The 25,596-nt window shown below is 39.8% G+C and overlaps 1 protein-coding gene across 1 annotated transcript in view; it reads left to right on the top strand.

The window, feature by feature from the left end:
• LOC145496732 (sushi, von Willebrand factor type A, EGF and pentraxin domain-containing protein 1-like) overlaps positions 1-25,596 on the top strand; it is a 44,294-nt gene that overhangs the window by 15,619 nt on the left and 3,079 nt on the right. Inside the window, exons 9-31 of the mRNA XM_081476468.1 lie at positions 354-566; positions 3,819-4,063; positions 4,656-4,971; positions 5,436-5,597; positions 9,367-9,528; positions 11,033-11,194; positions 11,786-11,955; positions 12,445-12,961; positions 14,102-14,728; positions 15,369-15,605; positions 16,138-16,463; positions 17,054-17,192; positions 17,592-17,723; positions 18,344-18,514; positions 18,935-19,048; positions 19,350-19,472; positions 19,947-20,069; positions 20,559-20,735; positions 21,873-22,064; positions 22,598-22,789; positions 23,313-23,489; positions 24,202-24,375; positions 24,953-25,126. Coding sequence (XP_081332594.1) covers positions 354-566; positions 3,819-4,063; positions 4,656-4,971; positions 5,436-5,597; positions 9,367-9,528; positions 11,033-11,194; positions 11,786-11,955; positions 12,445-12,961; positions 14,102-14,728; positions 15,369-15,605; positions 16,138-16,463; positions 17,054-17,192; positions 17,592-17,723; positions 18,344-18,514; positions 18,935-19,048; positions 19,350-19,472; positions 19,947-20,069; positions 20,559-20,735; positions 21,873-22,064; positions 22,598-22,789; positions 23,313-23,489; positions 24,202-24,375; positions 24,953-25,126 — 5,025 coding nt within the window. The remainder of the gene's footprint in view (positions 1-353; positions 567-3,818; positions 4,064-4,655; positions 4,972-5,435; positions 5,598-9,366; positions 9,529-11,032; positions 11,195-11,785; positions 11,956-12,444; positions 12,962-14,101; positions 14,729-15,368; positions 15,606-16,137; positions 16,464-17,053; positions 17,193-17,591; positions 17,724-18,343; positions 18,515-18,934; positions 19,049-19,349; positions 19,473-19,946; positions 20,070-20,558; positions 20,736-21,872; positions 22,065-22,597; positions 22,790-23,312; positions 23,490-24,201; positions 24,376-24,952; positions 25,127-25,596) is intronic.

The raw sequence follows: 25,596 nt of genomic DNA, 5'->3' as shown, positions 1-25,596 counted from the left end.
CCGCGAGTATTCCATGATCTCCATGGCATGTATCTCTCTGCAAGATGAAGTCCTTTCGATAGATTTTCCTATCCCGGAGACGGAGTTCTCACGAGTTAATATGGGCCCTCTTTAGCTTTCTGTAGTTTCACCGTTTCAGTGGTATTTTACCAGTTCCCTGTTAGTTCACCATGAGTTCTCATTTTCTTAGTAATAATAATAATAATAATAATAATAATCATAATAATAATAACAACAACAACAACACAGAGTTTATGCATTTCAATGGCCTCTCCATCACAAGAATGCAAGCTTTAGGTTTCAGGTTCATTTTTTTCAAATCATTACCTTTATTACCCAACTTTATTTTGAAGAATTGACGTGTCCACTATATGAACCTCCGGAGAATGGTGCCTTGGCTTGCAACACGATTGTAGAAGACACATATTGCCAGGTGCAGTGTCAAAGTGGCAACGACTTCGTGTTCAACCCTCCTTTGTACTACTTCTGCCAAGACGGAGTATGGCAATTTTACGCTCTACCAAGCCAAGAGTACAGTACTGATTTACCCTGGCCAGATTGTGCAGGTACGTTAGGTGAATGGTTCCGTAATAGGCCCTTTGCAGCTGGGGTCACGTGACCAAATTTTTCCTATAAAATTTTTATATTATGGGCTTTAACTTAAAGAATGCCAGAAATGGAAAGAGCGCATCGAAAATACCAAAATGGCCAAGTTTGAGGCCCGTGGAATTAAAGAGTAAGTTTATACGACAGTTTGAATTTTCGGAAAATTTAGAGGATTTGTATGGAAAATGTTGCTGGAGAGCAAGGCCTTGCCTCTTAAAAATTTGGAGCGTCATAAAATCTCCTTCTTTAATGATGGGGGCCTCAAACTTGGCCATTTTGATATTTTCGATGCGCTCTTTCCATTTCTGGCATTCTTTAAGTTGTAGCCCATAATTTTATGAAAAACAGGTCACGTTATGGCTTAGCTGCAAAGGGCCTATAGCACACTTGCACAAGGATGTCGTCCTGTTTTGACTTTAACCACCAGAAGTAATTCATTTTATTATAGACACGAATGTTTTACTTAACAAATAAAGAAGCCTATGCCGTTTATTACACTGTGATAAAACGCGACGGGCATTTGAGAACACGAGGTAAACTGTAAAAAACACGAGCCGCAGGCGAGTGTTTTCTACATTTCTCGAGTGTTCTCAAGTGTCCGTGTAATACACGGCTTAGGCTTCTTCATTTGCTTTATGATATAGATTTTACACGCGAAAAACAATAAAACACTGTTTTAAAACAAGATGTAATAAAACAAAACAATGTTTTATTATATCTCTCAGTTAGGGCGCGCGCTGTGATTGGTCAATTTAGCGGGCCGTATTCTCCTGCACGGCCCGCTAAAATTTCAAGTTGGTTTTGTTACCAAAGTGTTTCGTATTTATCGCCAAGTGTTCCTAACTTTTATAGCAAGTGAAAGTTTAAAACTTTCTTTTACAGCTGTACTTTAAATTGTGTAATAAAGCGTGCTAACGACTTAAGAGGCGCCCTCTGTAAATTTCAACTATGGCCATTTGGACCAGAATGAAATCAAATTCCTCAAACTTTCTCAGATGAATGGTCTAGATAAGTGATTCACAAAAGTATAACTTTCAGTTCAATTCGATTCGTATTTTAGCGCTGGGGCCACCATCTTGGTTTTGCCCCTCTGAGAGGGCTTTCAGCGGCCATTTTAGGGTACATTTTTAACAATTTGCCATACAAAGAAAACGATATAAATCCGGGTAAAAACCCTTTATTCGAGACAAGCAAATGTTTCTTGTTACATTGAGAGGCTGTTTTGGCAATTTGATCATCACCTGATTTTTTAAATTTCTTCCCTTTCGGACTACTCATAAAGCGCCATAAAAAAGGCGAAGTTTAAAGGAAAATATCGCCAAAAGTACATCACTTGAGATCCCAAAACTACCCTCCACTTAAAGAGCAATGTCTCACCTGTAAAAACATGGAATAAAATTTTGGGGCAGTTGAAACTGCAAAATGTTAGAAGAAGAAGTTTAAGCTGTGCTTTTGTCAACAAAGACCGCCGTCCTAATTAGCATAATAACGTGAAAATAACGATGCACAGAGAAAATAATGATATATTCCACTTACCTCGCGACATGTCGACAACTGAATGTTCCACGATGCCTCATGTAATATATCCAGTATGTTTCAGCCACATTTTCGGTGATTAGCGTACGAAATCACTCTCAGACATCGCCACAGTTAAGCAGATTTTAACTCTCCGAAGCCCGCTTCATAACATCTATCAATATTATTTGTCTTTCGTCTCATAAGCCGCCGTTTACAAGAAGTTTAACAATTTGCTGACATCCTAACTGACCCAGAAGTCTGTTAACAGCCTTTAAAATCCTCCTCTCAATCGAGGATTCTCATCAAAAACTCGTTTAAGCTCAGTTCTGTTTTGATCTGTTGTGCACCCGCCATTATTCCACAGATTGCGTTACATTTGACAAATGCACATTCTAACGGGTAGGGGTAGGGTGGGTAGGAAGTGAAAATGTAACCGACATTAAAGCCATTTTACGCATTTCTGTGGCTAAACTGGAGGTCGTGTATTTAAAAAAAAAGAAACGATAGACAGTATCAGGTGAAAAGATTATGATCCGTGTATCTTGATCAGCTTTATCAGTTCATCAGTGAGGCCCAGTAGGGGTTTCCAAGATACTGGATGTTTGGGTAAAAAGTAAATAGGATGTAAGAAATTTAGGGGAAATATTAATGGGGTAGAGCACGTTTAGATCAGATAAAGCGGGACAGTACGGACCTCGAACTCGGTTAGTAAGAGGTATTTATACTCTGATAAAACATAGGTTTTTGACTATTAAATCAGAGCGTTTTTCATATCAAATCTGTCTCTTAAATAGTCTTAAATTCGTTGGTGTATGATCGAAAAATCTTCCGGTCTTCCTCGAAAGTCTTCGGCAATCTTTTTGAAAAATGTTCGGCAACGTTCGTGTGATCTTCGGACAAGTTTTGGGGAATTTTCGGAAATCTTCGGAAAATCGTCAAAAACGCCGTCATCAGTATGTCTATAGAATATAAAGAACATTACACGTTAGCTCGAAGATATGAATTTTATGTTCTTGCCATGAGAACATAAAATTCATATTTTCTCGCCACCGTGTAATATCCTTTATTTGTGGGAGGTACGGTGGCCTCATGTCTCAGTCTCCAGATCGGGCGGTCTGGGTTCGAACCCTGCCCGGGGATATTGTGTTGTGTTCTTGGGCAACACGCTTTACTCTCACAGTGCCTCTCTCCACCTAGGTGTATAAATGTACCGGCGAACTTAATGCTTGGGGTAACCCTGCGATGGACTAGCATCCCATCCATGGGGGAGTAGAAATACCCCAGTCGCTTCATGCTACAGGCTCCGGCCTGATGGGCCACTTGGCTTGTATGCAGACTTTACCTGCATTTACCTTAATTCATCTCTCCTGTATTGTTTTTAATTTTCAAACCGCAGCAGGGTTTAGATAACAATTACTGATCCTAATAAACATGATAAAAAGAAAAGAAAGAATTCTAGTAGATGTGGTTCTAAGATTGCTCATTTAGCCTTAGGCTGAAGTTTATCAGAGTAGGAACACATCTGAATCATAGCTAGCCGTATATCATTGTCAGCTCAATCGATTGCACTGTTGTTGAGAAGTGAGCTAGACTGAGTTCACCGCCACAGGCCAGTGTGGACAGACAATGTTTTTTTTTTCCTGTTCCAGTTGATCAGCTATTTCCTTACTTGCTTTTTTTTTCTGCAACAACAGTAACTGAGAATCCCAGTTGGATCATGATTAACATGAGTCCAAATTTCTACTACGATGGAGATTGCAATGACCCAAACGTACAAGCCAACATAACGTCGAATTTCCTTGGCCTTCTAACTAGTGCTGAAGTCCCTCCATTTTTCTGCACGTTCAAACCCGACGATTGCAACGAGGAAACGGTGGAAGTATACTGTGGAGATATTTCAGCCGCAGAAAGGCGACGAAAAAGACGTTCTGTAAGAGAGGTATGATAGTTTTCTACGTGCGTGTAATTATTAAAATCCTGATGGGATTTGATGTCTTAGGCTTGAACTGAAACTAAGGCCAATACGTTAACTGGAGTACTTCATTATTAATATTTCCCATGCCTGCATACTGCATCTCATAATTTTAATGCACAGCTCACTATGCATGGCCAAAGGCAACGGGCCACTAGTTTACGTTAACATACCGTTGGTTCTGTTTACTTTAACATGAAGTAATTCAGTGGCGGATCTAGAGGACCTCCATTATTTTGGGTGAAAATAGAAGAAATCACGGAAGGAAGAAAAGCCGGCAGGGCAAAAGAAAGAAAACCGCCTCCCCCCCCCCCCTCACCCCCTCTCTTAGCTCAAGGTATGGATCCGCCACCAAGTACAGTGAAACAACCCATAGCAAGCGTCGTACTTGTTGTGGGATCCATTTGATTTCTGGTTATTTATATGCATTTCTTCATGCATTTCTTCGCGTTTTCTTCATTCAATCAAGTGATGTTCTGTTGTATAGCTGGACAACTGCACGTCGTTCTAATCTTGGTTGTGATTATTGACAAACTTTCGATTCACGTCTGATTTCAAGGTGACTTTCAATTATAATTACATCAAGAGAGATACTGGCCTCGAGCAAGGTACCAATGACCAAGCAGGGCAAGACGCCTTCAATCAAGAGAAGGCAGATAACGAGCAGTCGAGAACAGAAGTCTATGAAGGCTTCGAAACAGTTAACTGGTCAGAATATCAGGCATCATCAGGACTCGAATTAAAAGATTACAACGTTGCAAACATAAACCTCGGACCGGTGGAAGCTTATTGTTCAGAAGACGGTGCCGTGGTGAGGAAATGTGAATCGAGTGACACCAGTTGCAACAAAGACATAGGATCAATAACAAAATGCAGTAAGCACACAATTGTATTTGCTTTTGTTATATGGAGAGATGAATTGTTACTTACATGGACTGCCATAGCTATCGTCGTGGCCTCTTACATAAACGATTAGCTGACTTGAATGGTATCGACAGCTAGACACAAAGTAACACAAATGACATTTAACATGTCTCATTATCAAAGCCGCCAGTATTTTCAGAGAGAGAAGAAAAACATATATTTAGTGACAGTCAAGTTACTGATAAGTAGATAAGAGTTATCTTGCAAATTTCGTGCTGGAACCAGCCAGTATTTGGTACTCTGGTGATTAGCTCTCTCGTATAGTGATCCTTCGATGTTTTAGTCCATTTGCTAATTGCCACCGTAAAATTCATATACCTGCTTGAGCGCAGTTCCATTGCTGCTATAACTCATCATTGAAAATGTATAGATCGTTATTATAACGTCATAAACAACGAAGGAGTTTTCTTTTTAGCCCGCTGTCCTGTGGGAACGTATTACGACAAGAGCGCGGATGACTGTCTGTTGTGCCCAGAAGGCACGTATAGTCCCAATGAAGGAGCTCTAGGCTGTGAGGACTGCCCAGAAGGGACATGGACTCTAGGAACAAGGAAACACAATTTTACATCTTGTACAGGTATTTGTTTCTGTCTTTGCCTGTCGCAACTGTTTGATAAATCACTTATAAAGGCGAAACAGTCTAAATTTTTTATGTACCATCTTAAGTTAAAATAATAATAATAATAATAACAATAATAATAATAATAATAATACCAAAGGGTCTTGATAGCACAAGTGTTGTAATAACTACTTAATAACCGAGAGTGAGGTCGTTACGGGAAAATCTCAAACTGAGGCCTTGCCGTATTGACCGAGCGATAGCGAGGTCAATACGGTAGGCCGAGGTTTGAGATTTTCCCGTAACGACCGAACGGTCGAGGTTATTAAGTTGTTTATTATATGGCTCATCAATAAAGAAAAAAAATCATTCGAGCCGATCGAAGTCGTCAATTTACATCCGGCGATGCGCGCGTTTACCGATTCATTCATCGTCTCAAACCCAGGGCAGAACTACACAGTCAGTGAACTTCGCCACTGTATTACGTATTCCGTTAAAAACACTTATTTCTTTACGGGAAAAGTGACTGTCACAGCCTCAAAAACGTATTTTAGTATCGTGGTACCACAAGTTGATGGGGGAGTTTTTCCGACTTTTGTGGCGAAACGTCAACGCATATAGAAAAGACAGCAAGTGCTTCAAAATTGTCCAAACCAACCGTCGTTCGGTGAAAGAAAATACTAATGCTTCAGAATGCACTGCTCAAAATAAGCTTAACTCGATCTTTGCATTCGCTTTCGACAACATATTTTCGCCATCTTCATTCTGGGATTTATGGATGAACTTTTCAAGCTTTGTGAACGTCTGCAGTTATCAGAAACACTGCTACCGACAGAAACCGCCCGATTGTTTACATCTGATGATCCTGGAAGCTGATTTACACTTGCTTGTGTCAAAGCGAGGGAATCTATTTGATGAGAACTTTGACAAAGTTCAATACTTTGGTAATTGCTGTGACTAAGATGATAACTTATAAGTTTCTTCGTGGTGTTCTGCTCAGGATGCATGACAGATCTTCCGATGGTGTTTTTCACTTAGCTTTACTTAAGACTCGGAAAACTTTGATTGTTTTTCACTAATGCCCGCCAAGGTTACCGGCTGGTAAGTCATCTATATAAATTTTTTTAAAGAAATATCTCTAAACTTTTAGCCACTTACATTCTCGTACTGATTTTAATCGGCTTTCATCGCTTCAATGCGCTTAAATTTTCAGAACCGGGCTCCTCCTAATTTGCATAATCCGTAATCGGCCCGTGGGCATTACGGCTGCATAATGACTGCTCAGATCTCGCTCTTAGCCAATCAGAGCGAGCGTTATATCGGTCGCAAGCCAAAGCCATATAATAAATATTTTTAAAAACACAACAACGCTTTTCAGTTTTCGGAACATGTTTCGATGTTTCAAACATCATCATCAGCCATAATGAATATATAAGGTTTACAGAAAGATCGTTATTATATATGTAACAACCTATACAATGAGCCTTTATAAATTTAAATTAACGTAAAATGCAAACTTATTTAAACTAACAAATAAAAATTTGAAAAGAACAATAGTGAAAAACCACTAAGCTGAAACAGATACATTTAAAAGTGTAAAGATAAATTGACATGCTCAACTTGTTTGTTGAGTTCTGGATTTAACCTTTCAATATGAAAACTCTCCTTGATTTTAAGTTGTGAGAAAGTCTTAGCAAAATCAATAATTTTAAAACTGGAGGCATCACAATTGTCTCGAGAATGCTTAGAACAATTGAGATGTTTAAAAACATGGGAATGTTTGTCCCGAAAAAGATGTTCATTAACACGTGTGTGAAAATGCCTTTTGGTTTCACCTACTGTAGACAGAGCCTACAAAATTAACAACACTACTCAGGGCTTTCAAAATGACATCAAAAACCTTTCTGTTATTTTGAAACGTAATTTGTTTCCAAGTTGGCTAATTGATAAGTCTGTTAAGGGTTATCTCAAAAAGATCAAAACCAGGATGTAGATACTGCAACATCAGATACTGGTTCATTGTATAGGCTGTTACATATATGATAACGATCCTTCTGTAAACCTTATATAATCATTATGGCTGATGATGAAGTTTGAAACATCGAAACATGTTCCGAAAACTGAAAAGCGTTGTTGTTTTTTTAAAAATATTTAATAATAATAATAATAATAATAGTTTATTTATATAGTGCTATTTCCATTTAGCTCAATAGTGCTTTAGAATAATTACATTCCAAAGTTTACAATTACAAATTTCACAGTTACAGTGGAAGCTAAACTGAACGCTAAAAAGTTACTCCTTTTGGATTTCTTTAAAAGAATGTCAGTGGAAATGATACGGGGGGATAAAAACGTTTCACGTCGCCATCCCTCGCCACTATAAAGATGTGACGATCTCGAAAAATAAAAAGATTGTAGTCTTACTGCTCACATTAAAAAAAGGTGTAAAATGCCTCAAAGACTTTAAATTTAACTTTTATGGAATAGTTACATACGCTTTCCAGTTTAACTCTATTCAGACTGGAAATAGGGACAAATGCTCCAAGCTGACTTAAAATATTGAAACAAAAAGAGGGAAACCTTGCGACTTCATCTGAAAATTATCTGGAAACAATTTGGTAATTTCCAATATACTCGGAAGTGGATTTTTCCATGGCAACCGTCTTCTGAAAGACATGATTTTCATATACATTACGTGATATGACGTTGTCATCTCGTCATCCCTCTTACTTGAAGCTTTGGAGGCCCGGGGGGGGGGGGCACTGCCACATATGGGCTATATAGGTATGTGCCGCTGTGAAGGGTATGGTTTTCAAGCAGTTTACTCTAGGATAGGGTATGTAAATCAGAGCGTTTGGGTCTAGAATAGGGTATCATTTTTCACAAAACTGACTAGTTGGTTGAAGATTTTCTCTAGACCAAGGAAACCAGGAATTGCCTCTCAAAAATATATATATAAAAAAAACTCAAACCGGAAAGCTTAAATTTACGTAAATCAGCCTCAACAGTGTCGATAGATGGGGGGATTTGGGGAGTCTACTCTAGCATAGGGTAGCAAAATTCAGCTGAACTAGCTCTGGTATAGGCTAGGGGTTCCAGGGTCCCAGCGGCACATCCCCACCCAGAAATTCTCAAAGTACCCCCCCGGGTTTGGAGGGTAGATTCCGTCCCTCTACCAGACTTAGCAGATCTTCGTAGAGTTACAGTCATTACATAGGGATGGAACTAACAAAAACGTGTACTTTCAATGAAGGTCTGTCACAATTTCATGGAGGCATCACAACTGTTTGCTTATTTCTTCCAATGCCTAATTCCCTCTTTGAGACGTGCCTGCAGGGAATCATGGTAGTTGCACTCAGTCATCATCTTGGACTGGATATTTGTTTTGATGGATACAACTACCATGATTCCTTGCAGGTGCGTCTCATAGAGATATTTGGCTATCATTCAACGACGGCAAAAGTGCGGTCCTTCCACTTCGAATAAAAGGAAAAAATATTCTAAAACCATAGAAAATAAAAATATGCAGATAGCGGCAACAGCATGTGATGAATCCTCTTTGACTCCCAGCAGTGTTTTAACTCAGCTATGCAAATCCGATATGCGGTCGAATAATAACAATTTGTGAACTTGTTGCAATTAACGAGTATTCTATCGAGTACCTGGGAAAATTCTGTGTTTAGAGCGTGTGACGTAATCTCGCATAAGACCTATTGACCTTTCCTCTACATTAGCTGAGTTACATACCGTAATCAAAATGAACTACGTACCTTTTTAACCATTCCAGATGAATGCGGCCCGGGATTGTATTCTTCAACTGGCATAGCTAAATGCTTCACCTGCCCCACTGGAACCTACTCATCAGAACAACGAAACAAAGAATGTATTAGTTGTCCAGAGGGAACTCTTACTGTTATCAGCGCAGCCACAGTAATTGAGGACTGCGGAAGTAAGTAAATTCGTTTCTCAATAAAAGTTTCTGTTTGACAAAAACTACACGCCGTTTCCAAAAATATCTGGATATTTTTTAGTATGTTTAGAAGATTCCGAGATATTTACAAAATGTAAAAATATTTAGACAATTAAGGGATATTTAGAAATATTTATAGCTCTTTTGGGGGTGAGCCCTGTGTTTTCCAGCTTTTCCACGCTAAGAAACAATCCAGTTCAGTGGTTTTCGCCTTGAATGATATAAAGCACTTAAAGCAGTCATTTTCCAAAATGGCGGGTGCTGGTAATATCCGTGATCCTGAATCTTTTTCCTCTACTACTCCTTCTACTACCAGTGCAACACCTGTAACACTGAATAGAGAACTACTGTTGTAAACGATCTCTTACTCCCACAAGTGAGATTTTGGTCTTGGCTATTGAAAGGCGGTTTATTATCTAAACAACAATAACAGGTGTTCATAGCCTTTTTTTCGAAATATTTAGAGCATTTTTGAAAATTTCTGATAAGATTTTAAGGCGATTTTAGGTGGTATTTGTGGAAAGGCCTGTATTACATTCTTCATTCAGCTTTTTTCTTTCCTCTTATGTCCGAATTATACGATTCATAGACTGGCTTTAGTAATACTGTTGCTGATCTTGACGAATCTACCTCACATGCATGCATCTTATTACTTTAACAAAATTTGCCCTGAATTTTCGAGTTTTACGTTTGTAATATGGCGCAATTTTTATCAAAATTAAACGGGATAATAAAGTTTAACTTAACCGAAAAGGTGCCGTCGTTTTACGGTTAGTAGGCTGATTTAGCAAGAGAACGGGAACGTCACTTGACGACGGCGCGCGCAGTACAAATACCCAAAAATGGTCAGATGACGATTGCAGGGCGCGCGGAATAACCTGGATTCTGTTCTAATTTGACCATATTTGGGTATTTGTACTGCGCGCGCCGTCGTCAAGTGACGTTCCCGTTCTCTTGCTAAATCAGCCTAGTATTTAAACTTGACCCCGTTCAAGTGTCCGGGTTCGCAACTGAGAAACGTCACGCTTCAAATTTTTTTTTCTGTTGTTTATGTTGGCGTTGCTGCTGTTTTTCTTTCGGTGAACTGCCGTTCTAAAAGTCGATATATAGGAAAAGGTTAGCTCCCTAACGCTTCTAGTCTTGCCAGTGGTGGGCTCCAAACATGCACAGTATGATAAAAGAAAAATGGGGAACTTTATTCTGGAAATATTTTCCAATTCCCATCATTCTAGATAAACCCCGACCACAACAGCACAAAAACCACTAAATTTTTATCAGGGCAACACTTATCCAAAAATAAGAGGCAAGCTCAAGTTTGACCCACACAAACTAACTCACTTATTTTCACACCCCACACCATAGTTCATTGACGTGTACTTTCTACATGTAACTCGTATTCCCCGTAAGGTCATCACAACACATTATCTTTGCCATGATGCCTAGTTTTAAGATGCTGATTGTTAACAATGTCTGTATTTGTTAGTGCAATGTGCTCCAGGAACATACTCAGACAATGGAGTAGAGCCTTGCTTGCCTTGTCCTGCTGGAACGTATCAGACGGAGTATGGGCAAACATCTTGTCTACCTTGTCCTGGTCAGGAATCTACACACGGCACTGGGGCAAGTTCTTTAGACTACTGTACAGGTGCGACTTTTTTTTCAATAGTTTGGTTCTAAACTCTAAACTGTAGGATTCTGATTTCATAGGCTCATGCAACCGCTTTTGAAGTCTTTAATGGAATAGTATCAGATATATTTGAGTGATTTTGTCAGGTTAACCCATGATTTGTTTCTACCCTGTTGTTTTCCATTGCTTCGTGACAGTACAGCCAACTATACGCGCTAATACTCAGTCGTGTGAACAACCTATTCAAAGAGTTTAAGACAATCGAAAAACTCAAAAGGAGACTCAAAGGAGGAACTTTCAACTAACTTTATCTTCGGCTTTCGCGCGAGGAAGCGTACACCAACAGGGAGGCGAGTGATATTGTCAATTTCATTCGGTTTTCCTCTTTAGAACATGTTGCTTGTGAACAGCACAAGTTAAAAGTTAGAGGGAAACGAATTTGAGCTGTACGTGTTCTCATCATATTCATTTCTATTTATTTCCCGGATGTAAAGTATTTAATCTGTGGTAGGTCGTGGCATTACTGAAGCCTACAAAACACAAGCCTACAATCTTAGCTACACTTAATCCCCTTATACCTAATGGAAAAATGCCAAATTGCGATTGCAGAGGTGGACACATGTGTTTCGAGTCCTTGTATGAACGGTGGAACGTGTGTGAACACGAAGGAATCTTACCGATGCGAATGCCCACCGGGATACAAAGGAGGGAATTGCGAGGTAGAGATTAACGAGTGCCTCGCGTTACCATGTTATCTGGACTCCACTTGTGTCAACAAGGTACCTTTGATTTATTAGATACTCTATTCTGTGGCCTCAATGCAATTGCTAGTAGAATAAGACTGTAGTAGCCGACACGGCCGCCACGACAGATGGTTTAGAAGAGCAGTTTACAGTTCGCGTATCGCGCTCTGCTCTGTACCGCAAAAAAGCCGTGCAAAGCCACCAGTGTTGTAGACAAACCTGGTTAGCAGTCACCTTTCTGTTATGAGCAAATACAGCCCCTCTTTACAAAGTTTCAACAAACTATTTATATTGCTTTTTTAAACATCATATATAACATAACATCTCTTCTCCTCTGTGTATAAAAGATGTCTTAGAGATACCTGCATCAGGCAATCACTAAGTCATTTCCGGAGAATAACCATTTAAGACCATTTAATTCAGGTTCCACTACATGTGTCACGACAAGTTATTTTCTATCTATGTTTTCAAGGAATGGGTCTGTTACAACTTGCTAGGATCGTTTAATATGTCTCTCTCGTACAGGTAAATGCTTACAAATGTCTTTGCACCGATGAGTATACTGGTAACGAGTGCGAACTTCCGTACAGCCTTTGCAACCAACGAACTCCTTGTGTAAATGGAGGAAACTGCATCGATAAAGCGGGAACATTTTCCTGTCAGTGTCCGCAGGGGTATAGTGGGACATTCTGTGAGATTAACATCGACGAATGTGCCTCAAGCCCTTGCCAAAATAACGGGGTATGCACTACTGGCGTGAACACCTATTCTTGCGAGTGCCAGGCAGGATACAGTGGTGTGAACTGCCAGATCAATATCGATGACTGCGCTGCTAAACCCTGTCAGAATGGCGGTACCTGTGTGGACGATGTACAGTCCTACAGTTGTTCATGCCCAGTTGGGTACACTGGCGCCAACTGTGAGAATCCTATTGATCACTGCGTAGGGCAGCCATGTCGCAATGGTGGCACATGCGTAAATACACTAACTGGTTTCAAGTGCCAGTGCATGCCATCCTACTCCAAATGTCTCTGCAGCGAAGGTATGGCTGACGCTCAATCTGAACCAGTAATTAGTCTGTTATTACTGAGTTAACAGATCATGTAACATACCAAATACGAAAGACCGTGTTTCACCACATTTTAAAACATCGGGAAGAGAGTTGAAAATACGATTCAATTCAATTCAATCAAATTCAATTTAACTTTAATTTAAACTCTCACAAATTTTAATTTTACAGACGTGCAAGAAAAAAGTAGAATGCATATAGATATGTACAAATTACCTGTAGAAAATGATAAATAGCATTAATGAAATAATTTCAAGTACAATTGTGATTAAAAAATAAAGTGTTAATGAGAGAGAGAGAGAAAAGGAGATAAAGGAAGACGAATAGTTTTAATACAAGGTTGATTGTCTGGAGTGTGGAACACCTAGATAGTTTATGGAGTTAATCGAGTAGGTGCTCCAAAGAAACATAATTTAGCAGAAGGAATGCAGTGTCAAAAAAAAACAATTAAGGTGAAAAGTATTTCTTCAAGATCTAACTTTTAAAGTAGTTAGTTTTTTATAGATATATATTATTTATACATGCTCTTTTTATTTTACGTTATACAGGGCTCCCGTTGATACCAGTCCTGCGACTGAAGGGGTCACCCTGTTTAAATATCGATTATTATTATTATTATTATTATTAACCACAAAAAAATTAATTACATTTTTAATCAACTTAAGAGCTATTAATATTATTATAACTGTACGACTTGTAGCGGAGTATTTTTGACGAACATCGAACTGTTTGGCAATGAAGTCAAACACTGTCTTGAGTGTTTGATATATCTTCTCAATCGAAAATAAAACTAAGGACAAAAAATGGAGAAAATAATGGTAAAAGTTTTTGCTAATTAAGATCAGGTGTCCATACACCGTCACGGTCACGATTTCCTATGTTTAAACTTGATGAATTTTTAATGACTCTGAAAATACTAATCCAAGATTACCTTACTACAATTTCAAAATATAAGGCGCTCGGAAGTACACAGAACTGATTCCTCTGCCATTTAGTTCCTGTTTTCACACACGTAACGTCAATGACGCGAGTATTGTTGATGCTCCATCGAGAACACGTCACTCCATTGTATGATTGCCCAACAATTGACCATTTTCATTACATCTCTTGCAGAGCTTTCATCTGACTACGATTTGTCGTTTCAAGTCAGAGCGGCCAAGTCGTATTCCAAGATTAAGAAGCCAATTTCTGACCTTAACGCACTAACCATCGCATTTTGGATGCGTACCAGCGACCGCAACCCCGGAACAGTGATCTCCTACGCAACTCAAGTGGGTGATATTGTGCAGGACAACGCATTAGCTTTACAAGACTATTCCAGCTTCAATCTATTTGTAAATAATAAAACTGTCTTCACGGGACTGAAAGTAAATGATGGTCAGTGGCATCACGTGGCAGTTACGTGGGAGAGCGCGGGAGGAACATGGTATTCCTACAAAGATGGTGTTGAAATAAAAAGCTCCTCTCAGGCTTTTCAACAAGGTGAAGTTATTTCTGGCGATGGCGTTATGATCCTTGGCCAAGAGCAAGACGAACTGGGTGGTGGATTTAACACTCAAGAAAACTTTATCGGCGATATTAGTCAGCTGAACATCTTTGACTACATGCTGTCTGCTAACGACATTTATAACTTGGTATATAGTTGCGATCATGTAAAGGGAAACGTAGCAGCCTGGAGCGACTTTAGAGAGAGGCTCTTTGGAATATACCACTTAACGGACAAATCGTACGCGTGTGACTGTGAGTGCCTTTTATTTACCTGGTACAGTTCGTATTTAATGAATGCGAACACAGTATTTAGCTAACTGCGTAAAGAACGCCTTTTTGGCAAACGTGAGACATGGGATACTGCATGGTTATCTAAATTTGCTTAGTTTCACCGCTTGATAAGATACAGGTTTGGATTATGAGCTGGAGATTTCTATCGCGCAAAGAAGTCGAGAGCGAATAATCTAATTGTTTTGGCGTAAATCTATTAGTCGTTCAAAACTTAATCTAAATCCTCTTCACAGACAGATACTTCGAAAAAACAAAAAATCGACCGTCATTTTGATAACAACAGCACGGTGCCACGCTACTCATTATCTACAACAGAATAGATAGTGAGTAGCGTATCCAATCAGCGAACGGCATTTGTGATAACATTCTAGTAGATTTATAATGATATAGAATAGAAGTGACCCAATAAGGAGGATCCCTATTCGCTTATGGAATGATATTCTTGTCATTAGGCATCGACAACAATTCACTGGTGTTGATCCAGTTGTATGCCTGGTTAGAAAGGGACCCTGTGCCTTTGCTCAAATACGTAGCCAAAGCCAACAGCAAGCTTCAAGAGAACAATAATGCAAAGCCGTCGCTTGCTTTCAATCTCTTTCAGTTGCCGCCGAGCAGAGGAAATACTCCCTGACTTACAAGTCCTACATATCTGGAAACGATGCCAAAACGGTGGATAACTCGTCCCCGGAAGCCTGCGCGTCATCATGCTCGTCGGAAGCTTCTTTCATCTGCAGGTCTTTTGATTTTGATAACTCAACCAACACATGTTACTTGAGCAGCAAATCAACGATTGACAGTGATCTGACAAGTTCATCAAGCTATAATTACTACGAGCTGAGTTAGTAAAACATACCTATAGCTAATTAATGCATTATGTTCCCGACAGGCAGGTAGTTTCAGGTGTTAACGTATGCTGTTATTGGTCTAACGTTTGGTGGTTAAAACATGGCACTGTAACTGAGCCTTCTTTAATTTTGGTTATTTACTCTTACTTATTGTGTATCGCTTTATACATGAGTATCTGACTCAGATATAGAGGACAACATCACCCACATTTTGACACTACTAAATTGATTGGCTGATTGACTGATTTATGCTAAATGGTCGTTTTTGACTAAACTGGCTTAAGCCTTTGATGCTAGACAAGTAGGGTTGGTCTGATAAAAAGCAGTAATAGCCAGTCGTCCAAAGGCAAGTGCTTCGTTAATAGACCTGAATAGATGACATGAATATTTCACTATTATTCATGATGAATGGAATGAATATTTGAAAAATGGCGTAGTAAAATGGTGAACCGAGAAGTGATAGGTCAAGAATAATTTTGAATTACTTGTTTTCTCTCCACCTTCCTTATGATTATTACCGTGTAGACTGTCTTAAAAGCCTTGGAGTCTCGACAAGCAAGCGTATTCCTGACGCTGATATGACAGCATCAAGTCAATACAGCTCCCAGCACGCGCCACTAGGAGGTCGCCTGAATTTTCAAGCTCAGATAACTTCTCAGGGGGTCACCACTCAGATCGGAGGTTGGTCTGCCTTGACTAACGACCAGAACCAGTATCTCCAAATCAAGTTTAACCAGATTTTCCAGATTACTGGTGCGGCCACTCAAGGCAGAGGAGACGATGCCCAGTGGGTGAAGAGCTACAAACTGGAATACAGTACTGACGGATCAACTTGGACTTACTATCCAGACGTAAGATGTACTTTCAAAATTCTTTTAATGATGATTTACAAAGGAAAAAAGATACTTGAAATTGCATGTGATTTGAAAGGAAACTGTTAATTGTGCTACGTCAGCGTCCAAGTCAATTACCTAGTTAATTATCACTAACTTGATCGAGCAGTCTTAAGGTGAGTGTCGTAAAACCAAAACCAAAGTAATCACTCTGACCGATCACAAAGAACACATACAATCCAGTGAACTAATCAAAACTCAAAGTAAACGCGAAGCGCCGGAAAGCCTGTGTGAGTGTCTGTGTGAGTGACAATTGGTTTTGGTTTTAGTTCTGGTTGGATGAAAAATCGCGCGAGTCTTTTAATCCAATCGTGTAGCGTAGTAATGCAAAACTAATAAATTTTCGACACTCAAATGAAAAGTGCTTCAACGTCAACTTAGACATAGATTAGAATTGCTGAAGACGTTGAAAAGTGGACGTCTTGAGCGCCAGTGTCTGGTCGAAGTAAAAATGAGGATACGTTAGTTACTGAAAACGTCATAAAATTACTTTTATCAGCATTAAATGTACTACGTCGTTTACACAACGTCATTTTAATGTTTTACAGACTCTCACTGGTAACACTGACCAGGACACGGTAGTACGAAATGAAGTCAGAGTGTTTGAAGCCATGTATCTAAGGTTTAGACCACAGGAATGGAATGGACACATTTCAATGAGAGTAGAAGTATATGGCTGCCCACAGAGTAAGTAACTTTGCAAACTGTTCGACACAAACAAAGCCAAAGTTATTTTTCTAGAGGACCGAACATTGAAGACTTATTAGAAGTTTTCTGGTTACAGGATTACCTAGTTACTGCCCTTATGCCTGCTAGCATGTAAGGCAGCAACAAAGGTCAGAAGTCAAAGGGATATTAAGGTAAAAAATTAACGGAATACAGGATATTTGAGTGAGAAATTAATAAGATATGCGAGATTAAGATCAGATAAAACGGTACATCGAGTAGAAAAGTCGTCAATTTTTGCAACCGGAATAAACAGTAGTACAGTACTCAGACATCCCCCCCCCGCCTCCCCTCCTAAAAAAGAGCATTAACATTGTTTTAAAAGAAGGCTTCTATTTTAAGTGTCTACTTCCTCCATAGCCATCGTCGCACCTGCCGATAACACGAACGAATGTAGCACTGCACCTTGTCAGGAAGGAACTTGTGTTGACCGATATAACGACTATCTGTGTGTATGTGCAAGCGGCTATTCAGGAAGGACTTGTGACACAGGTAAGAATAGATAGGATATGCATAGGTTACTCACTGTACCCAACCACGCATAAGGTCAATTATACGAAAACAGACGATTTAATTAAAGGCATCTTTGGAAAGAACGTCGAACCCATTTAAAAGAGCTTAGCGTATTTGCTTTTCCAAAACCAATAACACAATAGTTTACTGTTAGACCAATACGTACACACGAATTAGTCATTTTTGCTTTTTTTTGTTTTTGTTCTCCCTTAAACTACACTCTGTGTAAACGTCTTCCTTCATCTCTCCTATCTTACAACTAGACATAAGAAGGCTGGAGGCTAACTCGAAAACCTAACGGTTCATTTAGCCTCCAGGCACCAGTCACATTCAAACAAGATTACAACAGTTATTTTATCTGAAATATACTACACATATTAAATACACTAAAAATGAAATAATATTTGTATTTGTATTGATAAAATAAAGATGCTGTTGTTGTAGTTGTTGTATGTGTACAATGTCACTTATCTGTCTCACGGGTTGTGTTAACAAATACAAAACGAGAGCCACTGAGATAAACGCCTATTTTACTTGTTGTTCCAAAACTAGCGTTAAACCTGTTAATACGATCTCTTACTGATTTACCTTGAATTTAGCAACCAACTGTAGAGAGATCGGTGCACCAATTTATGGTACAAAGTCTTCGTCCAATTACAATGAGGGAAGTACAATCACGTTCACCTGCCATGCTGGATATACTCTCATAAGATCCTCATCTAGGACATGCCAGGGAGGAGCGTGGACTGGAAACCACCCTAAGTGTTCAGGTATCATAAACATATAGTTCAATAGCATAGCAGTCTGCCTTAGAAAAAGGAAGCGACTTTGTATGCTGTGCTTCTCAGAATATTGACCGATTTTATTTTTATGTGTTTATTTTATTGAAATCAAAAACTACGTACCATTAGACAGATTCGGTTAACGTATTGACATCCTTGTTGCTACCCAGATCAGATCATGCCGGATAATTAATTTGGGAGGTTACAATTGTTCTGTTTGTAAATACTCCCAAGCAATGACCTGGGTGTGGCAATTTGCACAATTGTAGCTCCCCCCAGTGAATCATCACGTGGTCTGAATTGGGTGGCAACAAGGATGTAAACAAGTTAACCGAATCTGTCTATTAATCAACCGCTTTACAGGAACATTTGTATGACATGAATTTTTACAATTTAATTTTCGTTTAGATACGGATGAGTGCGCCAATAACCCTTGTAATCAATGGTGCAAAAATACACATGGAGGATACGTCTGTCATTGCGACCAAGGCTATGAACTTCAAGATTCCAACACATGCGTGGGTAGGTTAACCAAAGGATGAACACATTTTGAGCTCATGAGCTTGGAAACGCTTCCAGGCAAATCACCCATCTATCAATTCGATTCGTTTATATTGGCGCAAAATAAATTTATTCAAGCAGATGTTATCATTTTGTAGCGGGAGTGGTTGGGGGGGAGGGGCGGGGGCGTTATCAGTTTACGTTTCACCCCATTTCTCAGCTAAAATAATAATCCCTTTAATCAGGCCTGATTTGAACCCTGGCCACATTGGTAAGAGGCGAGGTGGCAGGTGTTCTGATTGCATCGCTTGATGTCTTTCAGATATTGACGAATGTTCAATTTCTAACGGTGGCTGTTCTCACTCGTGTCACAACTCTGCTGGTTCATTCTCTTGTTCCTGTCCGAGTGGTCTCGAGCTCGGTTCTGGGAAACGGAGTTGCCAAGGTAAAGTTGTTATCGATATCAAATAAGAATTTAGAGCATTGATAGGTAAAGCTAAGGTCAGTGGGACAACGTCATGTTTGTGATGTGTAATCCCTTCGTCCGTTGTTTACACGTCTGTTGTAAAATTGGAACTTCCTCAGGCGCCATCAAGCTCCCAGTTCGTCGTTCAAGATGCCTTAAGACAGATAGTCAGTCTTGACGAAATAACCCTTTGGTGTCCGCCATTATACCAACGCGCATAATCATTCATATGCATAAGATGTCCGTCTTTAAACGCAGAGACCCATTATCGGTCTCTAGGTATATTCTGAGACGCACAAAAGCAAGTAGATCATAAAAACAATGTATAGATGTTGGTAGCACGAGGGACAAGCGAAAACTGGTGCCGTGAAGAGCCCTATCTACAGTCCCATCCCTGAAATTTCTGGTAATGCCTTTAAGGCCATCTTGATCAATCCTTTCTTGGAATTCTAGATATCGATGAGTGTGCAACTTCAAATGGTGGATGTGAACACACATGTGTCAACACGTACGAGTCGTTCTATTGCGTTTGTAGACAGGGATACACTCTAAGCGGAGATAACGCAAATTGCGAAGGTGAATGTTCTATATTTTTTTATCTATAATAAGGAGCTACGTCTCGGTTTCTGCATCTTTAATAATAATAATAATAATAATAATAATAATAATAATAATAAAAAGAAGAAGAAGAAGAAGAAGAAGAAGAAATAGTCATTTATACAACGCTTTTTCTATATATAGCGCTTTATATAGCGCTTTTTCTTTAAAAGTTTAGCCTAAATTTTTCAAGCTCTTCGTTCCTGATCGGTGTTTATCTTCTCCATCCTTAACCATCCCTGTTTCTTTATGGTTTATTGTTTTCTCTTTGGTGTTTTTCTATGTTAGTAAACTACTAGTTTTGTGTCTCCTAAAATTTTGAGTTAATTTTGTACGCGTCAAAAAAATGCTCAAAATACCGTGACTGTATTTAGTATTGCCCAGATTTAACGTCAAGTTAGCTAATGGGGCTGAACTCTAGGTTTGGACCTTGTCAGGGTATCAAAGTATTACTATTCTGTTACTTAGCATTAACATGTCCCAGCTTGAGCAGCCCAGCCAATGGTAACGTGGCACTGAGCTCTGGCCTCGGTTTGGGAAGCACAGCAACATACACGTGCGACGATGGCTACAGAGCTTCATATGCAGCCACAAGGTACTGCCAGGCAGACGCACAGTGGTCAGGACAAGACCCTGCCTGCATACGTAAGTGTCTCTCGCCATTCATGACAAAATACGAAAACAAAAGAAGAGAAGGCTAGAAAACGTCAACAGATCAACACTGTAAAGGCATGATTGATCATCGCAGTTACTTACACAACCTATAAGCATTTGTGAAATTAAAGCCTGAAAGAAAATTCAGGCTTGAACGGGTTTCAAACCCATGACTTCTGCGATACCGGCGCATTGCTCTACTAACTGAGCTATCAAGCCAACTGGGAGCTGGTCACGTTGCGAGTTCGTACTGAATATACCCGTAGATGGTGAAGAATATAAGCGAATACATGACGTATCATATATTTTAATTGCGGTGAAAGATATGAAGACATGATTGATCATCGCAGTAATGCACACAACTTAAGCAGTTGTGAAACACTGTATGAGTCACATTATAGATAGAGTCATCCAATTTCATGTTATCTTTTGTATCTGAGCAAAATAATTACGCACGCTACCAGAAATACATCCTTACAACACCAAATCCAAGTTCTTAGGGAATAAACATAGAGGAAATTTTATCCAACTATTATACTGGATGCTATTCCTGGAATGATATTCCTTTATCTATACGCAGAAAGCCAACTAGAGAATTATTTGAAAGATCACTTTACCAGTATTATTTTGGTCAGTACTAATTAGTGTAACAGCATGGACTATTGTAACATCCTTTTTGTATCGTGATAATCTCTTTTAACGGCTGAACTAAAAGTAAAATGTCAACCTAGCCTGAACATTTCATATAGGATAACTGGCATGTTACATGCAACTGTTGGGCCTGGGGTATACTTTTGAACTACCTGTTTAACTGAAACAGCTTCAAGTTTAGAGACAATTACCGGCTAGAGTCTTGATTGTCGTGCAAATCACTCCACCTGTCCTAGAAATTGTTACATTTACCCCGACATCAATGCCGACCAAACAACTAACACACCAAAATTTTCCTCAAGAAATTCTAGGAAACGTCGCGAAGTTTGACCAGCACAGCTAGAATGTTGTTTAATATACAAATGTTTGAAATTGACGTGTGCACTTCATGTCCGCAACTCTAGGCTAGTTAAAAAGAGTCAGTGGAATAAAATAGATCCAGAACACAAGAAATTAAGTGCTTCCTGAAACGTTTAGGTGTTTACTGTGCGGAAATTGGTGAAGTGGAAAACGCCGAGCCAGTTGTCTTAACTGGAATAGAAGGCGACAAGAATGTTCTTGGAACCCAGGCATCCTTCACGTGTAAAGCGAACTACGCCATGGTAGGCGATGCAATAAGGACGTGTCAACAAGATGGAACATGGACTGGCACACAACCGAGATGTATTGGTAAGTTATGATAGACCAAGTGGAACACATAACTAAATGCTCATATACCAAGTTATTCTGGGGAGAATTGTCCAGTACTAGTCTCGCGTGGGCATCGATTCCGACTCGGGTAAAACAACGCCCTCTGTTCTCATTGGAACAAGAAAAATAATAGCTAGAAGGTAAGGGGTTACCAGTACCCTTGCCAACATTAGTGGCACAGAATGTATTCTTAATATCATCCTCACAAGAGGTCGTCGATAAGCACTAACTAGAAACACGTTCGTGGTACGTTCATGTAGGTTTTGCTGCCTGTTAAATGTATTGAAGAAAACGATTATCCTCTTACTTGTCCCGGCAACACCACGCGGCAATACATGCCAATCACATGGCAATACATCAATATCAGAAAGAAATATTAAAATCAGTACCCCGCGAAACTCTTCACAAGGCTTGATCTCGCCTAAAACCAAGCCCTGGTGACTTCGACCTTGATTTCCTCCCGAGGACTAAGTTTCAAAACATCAGCTTGGTTTCTTTTTCCTTAATTGCAGCTGCCTTCTGCAGCCCAGTTCCAGTCCCTACAAATGGAGCGGTTCAAGGTTATCGGTATGAACTGGGCGCCACACTACGTATCTCCTGTGACACTGGTTACAACATGGTTCCAGAAAGTTCTTCATTTAGAACATGCGTCTCCGATGGTCAAGGAGGAGGAGAATGGTCACAAGTGGACCCTGTCTGCGAATGTACGTTTATTGCAGAGACGCTTTATATAAACAATAGTCTCAGTCCATTTGACGAGAAAATATGCTCGGATATTCCTCCGCGGATATAATTTGCTCCAAGAAGCGAACAGTTTCCTTGAGCTATGCTCCCGGAACTCTGTTCGCTTCTGGGAACAGATATTGTCCGCGGACAAGTATCCGAGCATATTTTCGCCTCAAGAATGGAGGCTGTTGTGTTTATTATCCTACCACTATTTCGCGTGGCACGCGCGGTTTTGAACTTTGGGAATACCACTCGGATATTCCCCAGTATTCAGCCACGTGACGCGCTTAGACCATTGGGGGACGAGCGAAAATATTTGATGGCTTATATACATTGATAGCCACTTCTTGTACCTGTAGAAAAAAACTTGTAATGTCCAAGAAAGCATAAAGAGAACATTGAACTAGTAAGATAATTTAGCTCCAGCAGGAAAAACCGTTGTAAACTTATACGTGGAACAAGCTGAAGTAATGCCAGACACCCATTTATTTGAAATTTTAGTGGTAGACTGTGGTGACCCTGGCGACCCTTATGGTGGATACCGTCACATAGCAACCGACACTAAGTACGAGTCCACTGTGACGTATACATGTCAGCCAGACCATCACCTGGAGGGAGAGGACAGTCAAGTTTGTCAAGGAGATGGACTGTGGAGTGGTTCGAAACCTGTCTGTTTAGGTATGTACACTGATGGATCAAGTTACTTTCCTCATTTAAAGATCTATGAAAGTAGTAGCTAAAGTGGTCGATGTTTTTCGGTTGACATTGCTCTTATAGGAACCCCTTAGGCCTTTTCTAAGAATACCACAATACATTCAATCTGCCGTGTTAGCCTTCCATGGACGAAACAATTGTTTTACCTTCCATTCTAATGACACCATGGAGTTTAGATTACATGTGGTAAGCTTGCGCGGGAGTGTGACCAATCTCCTCCTCAGGGTCTTCCCGCCCCGTGGAACAAGAGAGAGGGGTGGGAAGAAAACAGACCCTGGGAACGACGTTGGATTGTGACGTGTTACTAGGTTAAAGCAACAATAAAGCTTGCTTCTGACTTTAAAGGCCAATGGAAACTAGGTCACAAATAACAACTGGAGTGAAAAAAAAAAAAAAACACTGCTGTAAGCACTAGGGCAAATAAAAAGAAATTATAAACTCAAACCTGCATATTGGGGAGTATCATTGTATTTTTGTTAAGAAAGGCCAATCACATTTCCTCTCGATATGACTGCTTGACTGTGCAGGTAATCTTTCTAGGTGTGACGTCACAACTTGATGCTAGTTTAAACAAGCTGTATACTCTCATTCAATGATAACAAGAACAGTAACATAATATGGCGATATCATAATATAATGTTTAGTCACTCTCTTTCTCTAACGATGTTACGTACAGAGCGCTCTTGTGGGAATCCTGGAACACCTGATAATGGAGAGAAGAACTCGTCGTCCTACCAATATGGCAACGCCATCTCATTTACGTGTAACGTTGGTTACACCATGCAAGGATCTCCGGTTCGCACGTGTCAAACTAACGGCGAGTGGACTGGTACACAACCTACATGCCCCAGTAAGTTAGACTCTTGTGTTATTTTAATTGTCCGACAGGGACGACAGTTCACCGAATCTTTTCCTTTGCGACAGGTTTTCCTTCGTTGAAGAGATCGTAAAAATTCGACAATACGTCCTGAGCTAACATTAGTTGAATTTGGAGGTTCTTTTAGTTGGTTTTTCCTCGGGAAAGCGTGATAGCGAAAGCCGAAGGGGGCGTGAAGTCGGCAAGAATCAGGTTTAAAATCGTTTTCCTATGAGAAAATCACCTAACAATGTGGAAGACGTCGAAGGAAAAGGCACCAGCTGCCATATTTACTTTGTTTGTACTATAACTCTGAAAACCTCCAAAACTGACTAGTGAGTAATTAAAACTAGCAAATAAAACTGAAATGTTGTAAAAATTAGAATGTGTCATAATAATCTTGCCATCATAGATCATCAGAATGAGCGGAAAGCACTATTCGCTTGTGTGGTACATACTAAAAACATTAATTCGGTAGCTTTTTTTTACTTTGGTCCTATTCTCCCAGAGGAGAGCTAGGACTACGATGATGACGATTTTCTAAACTACATGTATAAAATAATGTTTCTAGTTGTTAGCTGTGGCGACCCAGGTATACCGGCTAATGGCGTCAGGTATGGAGATACCTTCACGTATCAAAGCAGAGTAGTGATGGAATGTGATCCTCAGTATAGACTTGTGGGTGACCTCACCAGGACCTGCCAAGCAGATGGTACATGGTCAGGGACACAGCCCACTTGTGAGCGTGAGTAGTAATACAATATTTGTTGGATATTACGGGCCGTGTCCTCGTTTTCTTGACCATCGAGACCATCCTTTGCCCATCAACTTCAAAAGTTGCGGATTTTAGCAGTAATGAAATTAGAAAGGAACACTCTCAAAAGTGTGCGTGGCTATACTGTCTTAGTATATTTTCTCTTTCAGTAAATTCCATAAATTATCGTCTTCATCATCATCATCATCATCATCATCATCATCATCATCATCAATATCATGTGCAAGAGATCATGATAGTCTCTTGCTTGTTTTATTTGCCCCTCCATAAAAAAAAAAAACATATACAAGACATACAATAACAAATTAAACCAAGAATAAGGCGAGGATCACCTCCGAAAAAACCACCAGACAGTTGTTAATACGCGCGGCATGACCAATTCAGCACTCCACCAATCCAGCATTCCACGCTGTGGTCTTTAATCCTTATCTTCTTTTCTC

The sequence above is a fragment of the Orbicella franksi genome, chromosome 9 (genome assembly GCF_964199315.1).
Source record: "Orbicella franksi chromosome 9, jaOrbFran1.1, whole genome shotgun sequence".
Taxonomy (NCBI): domain Eukaryota; kingdom Metazoa; phylum Cnidaria; class Anthozoa; order Scleractinia; family Merulinidae; genus Orbicella; species Orbicella franksi.
This window is presented reverse-complemented; position numbering and strand designations above follow the sequence as displayed.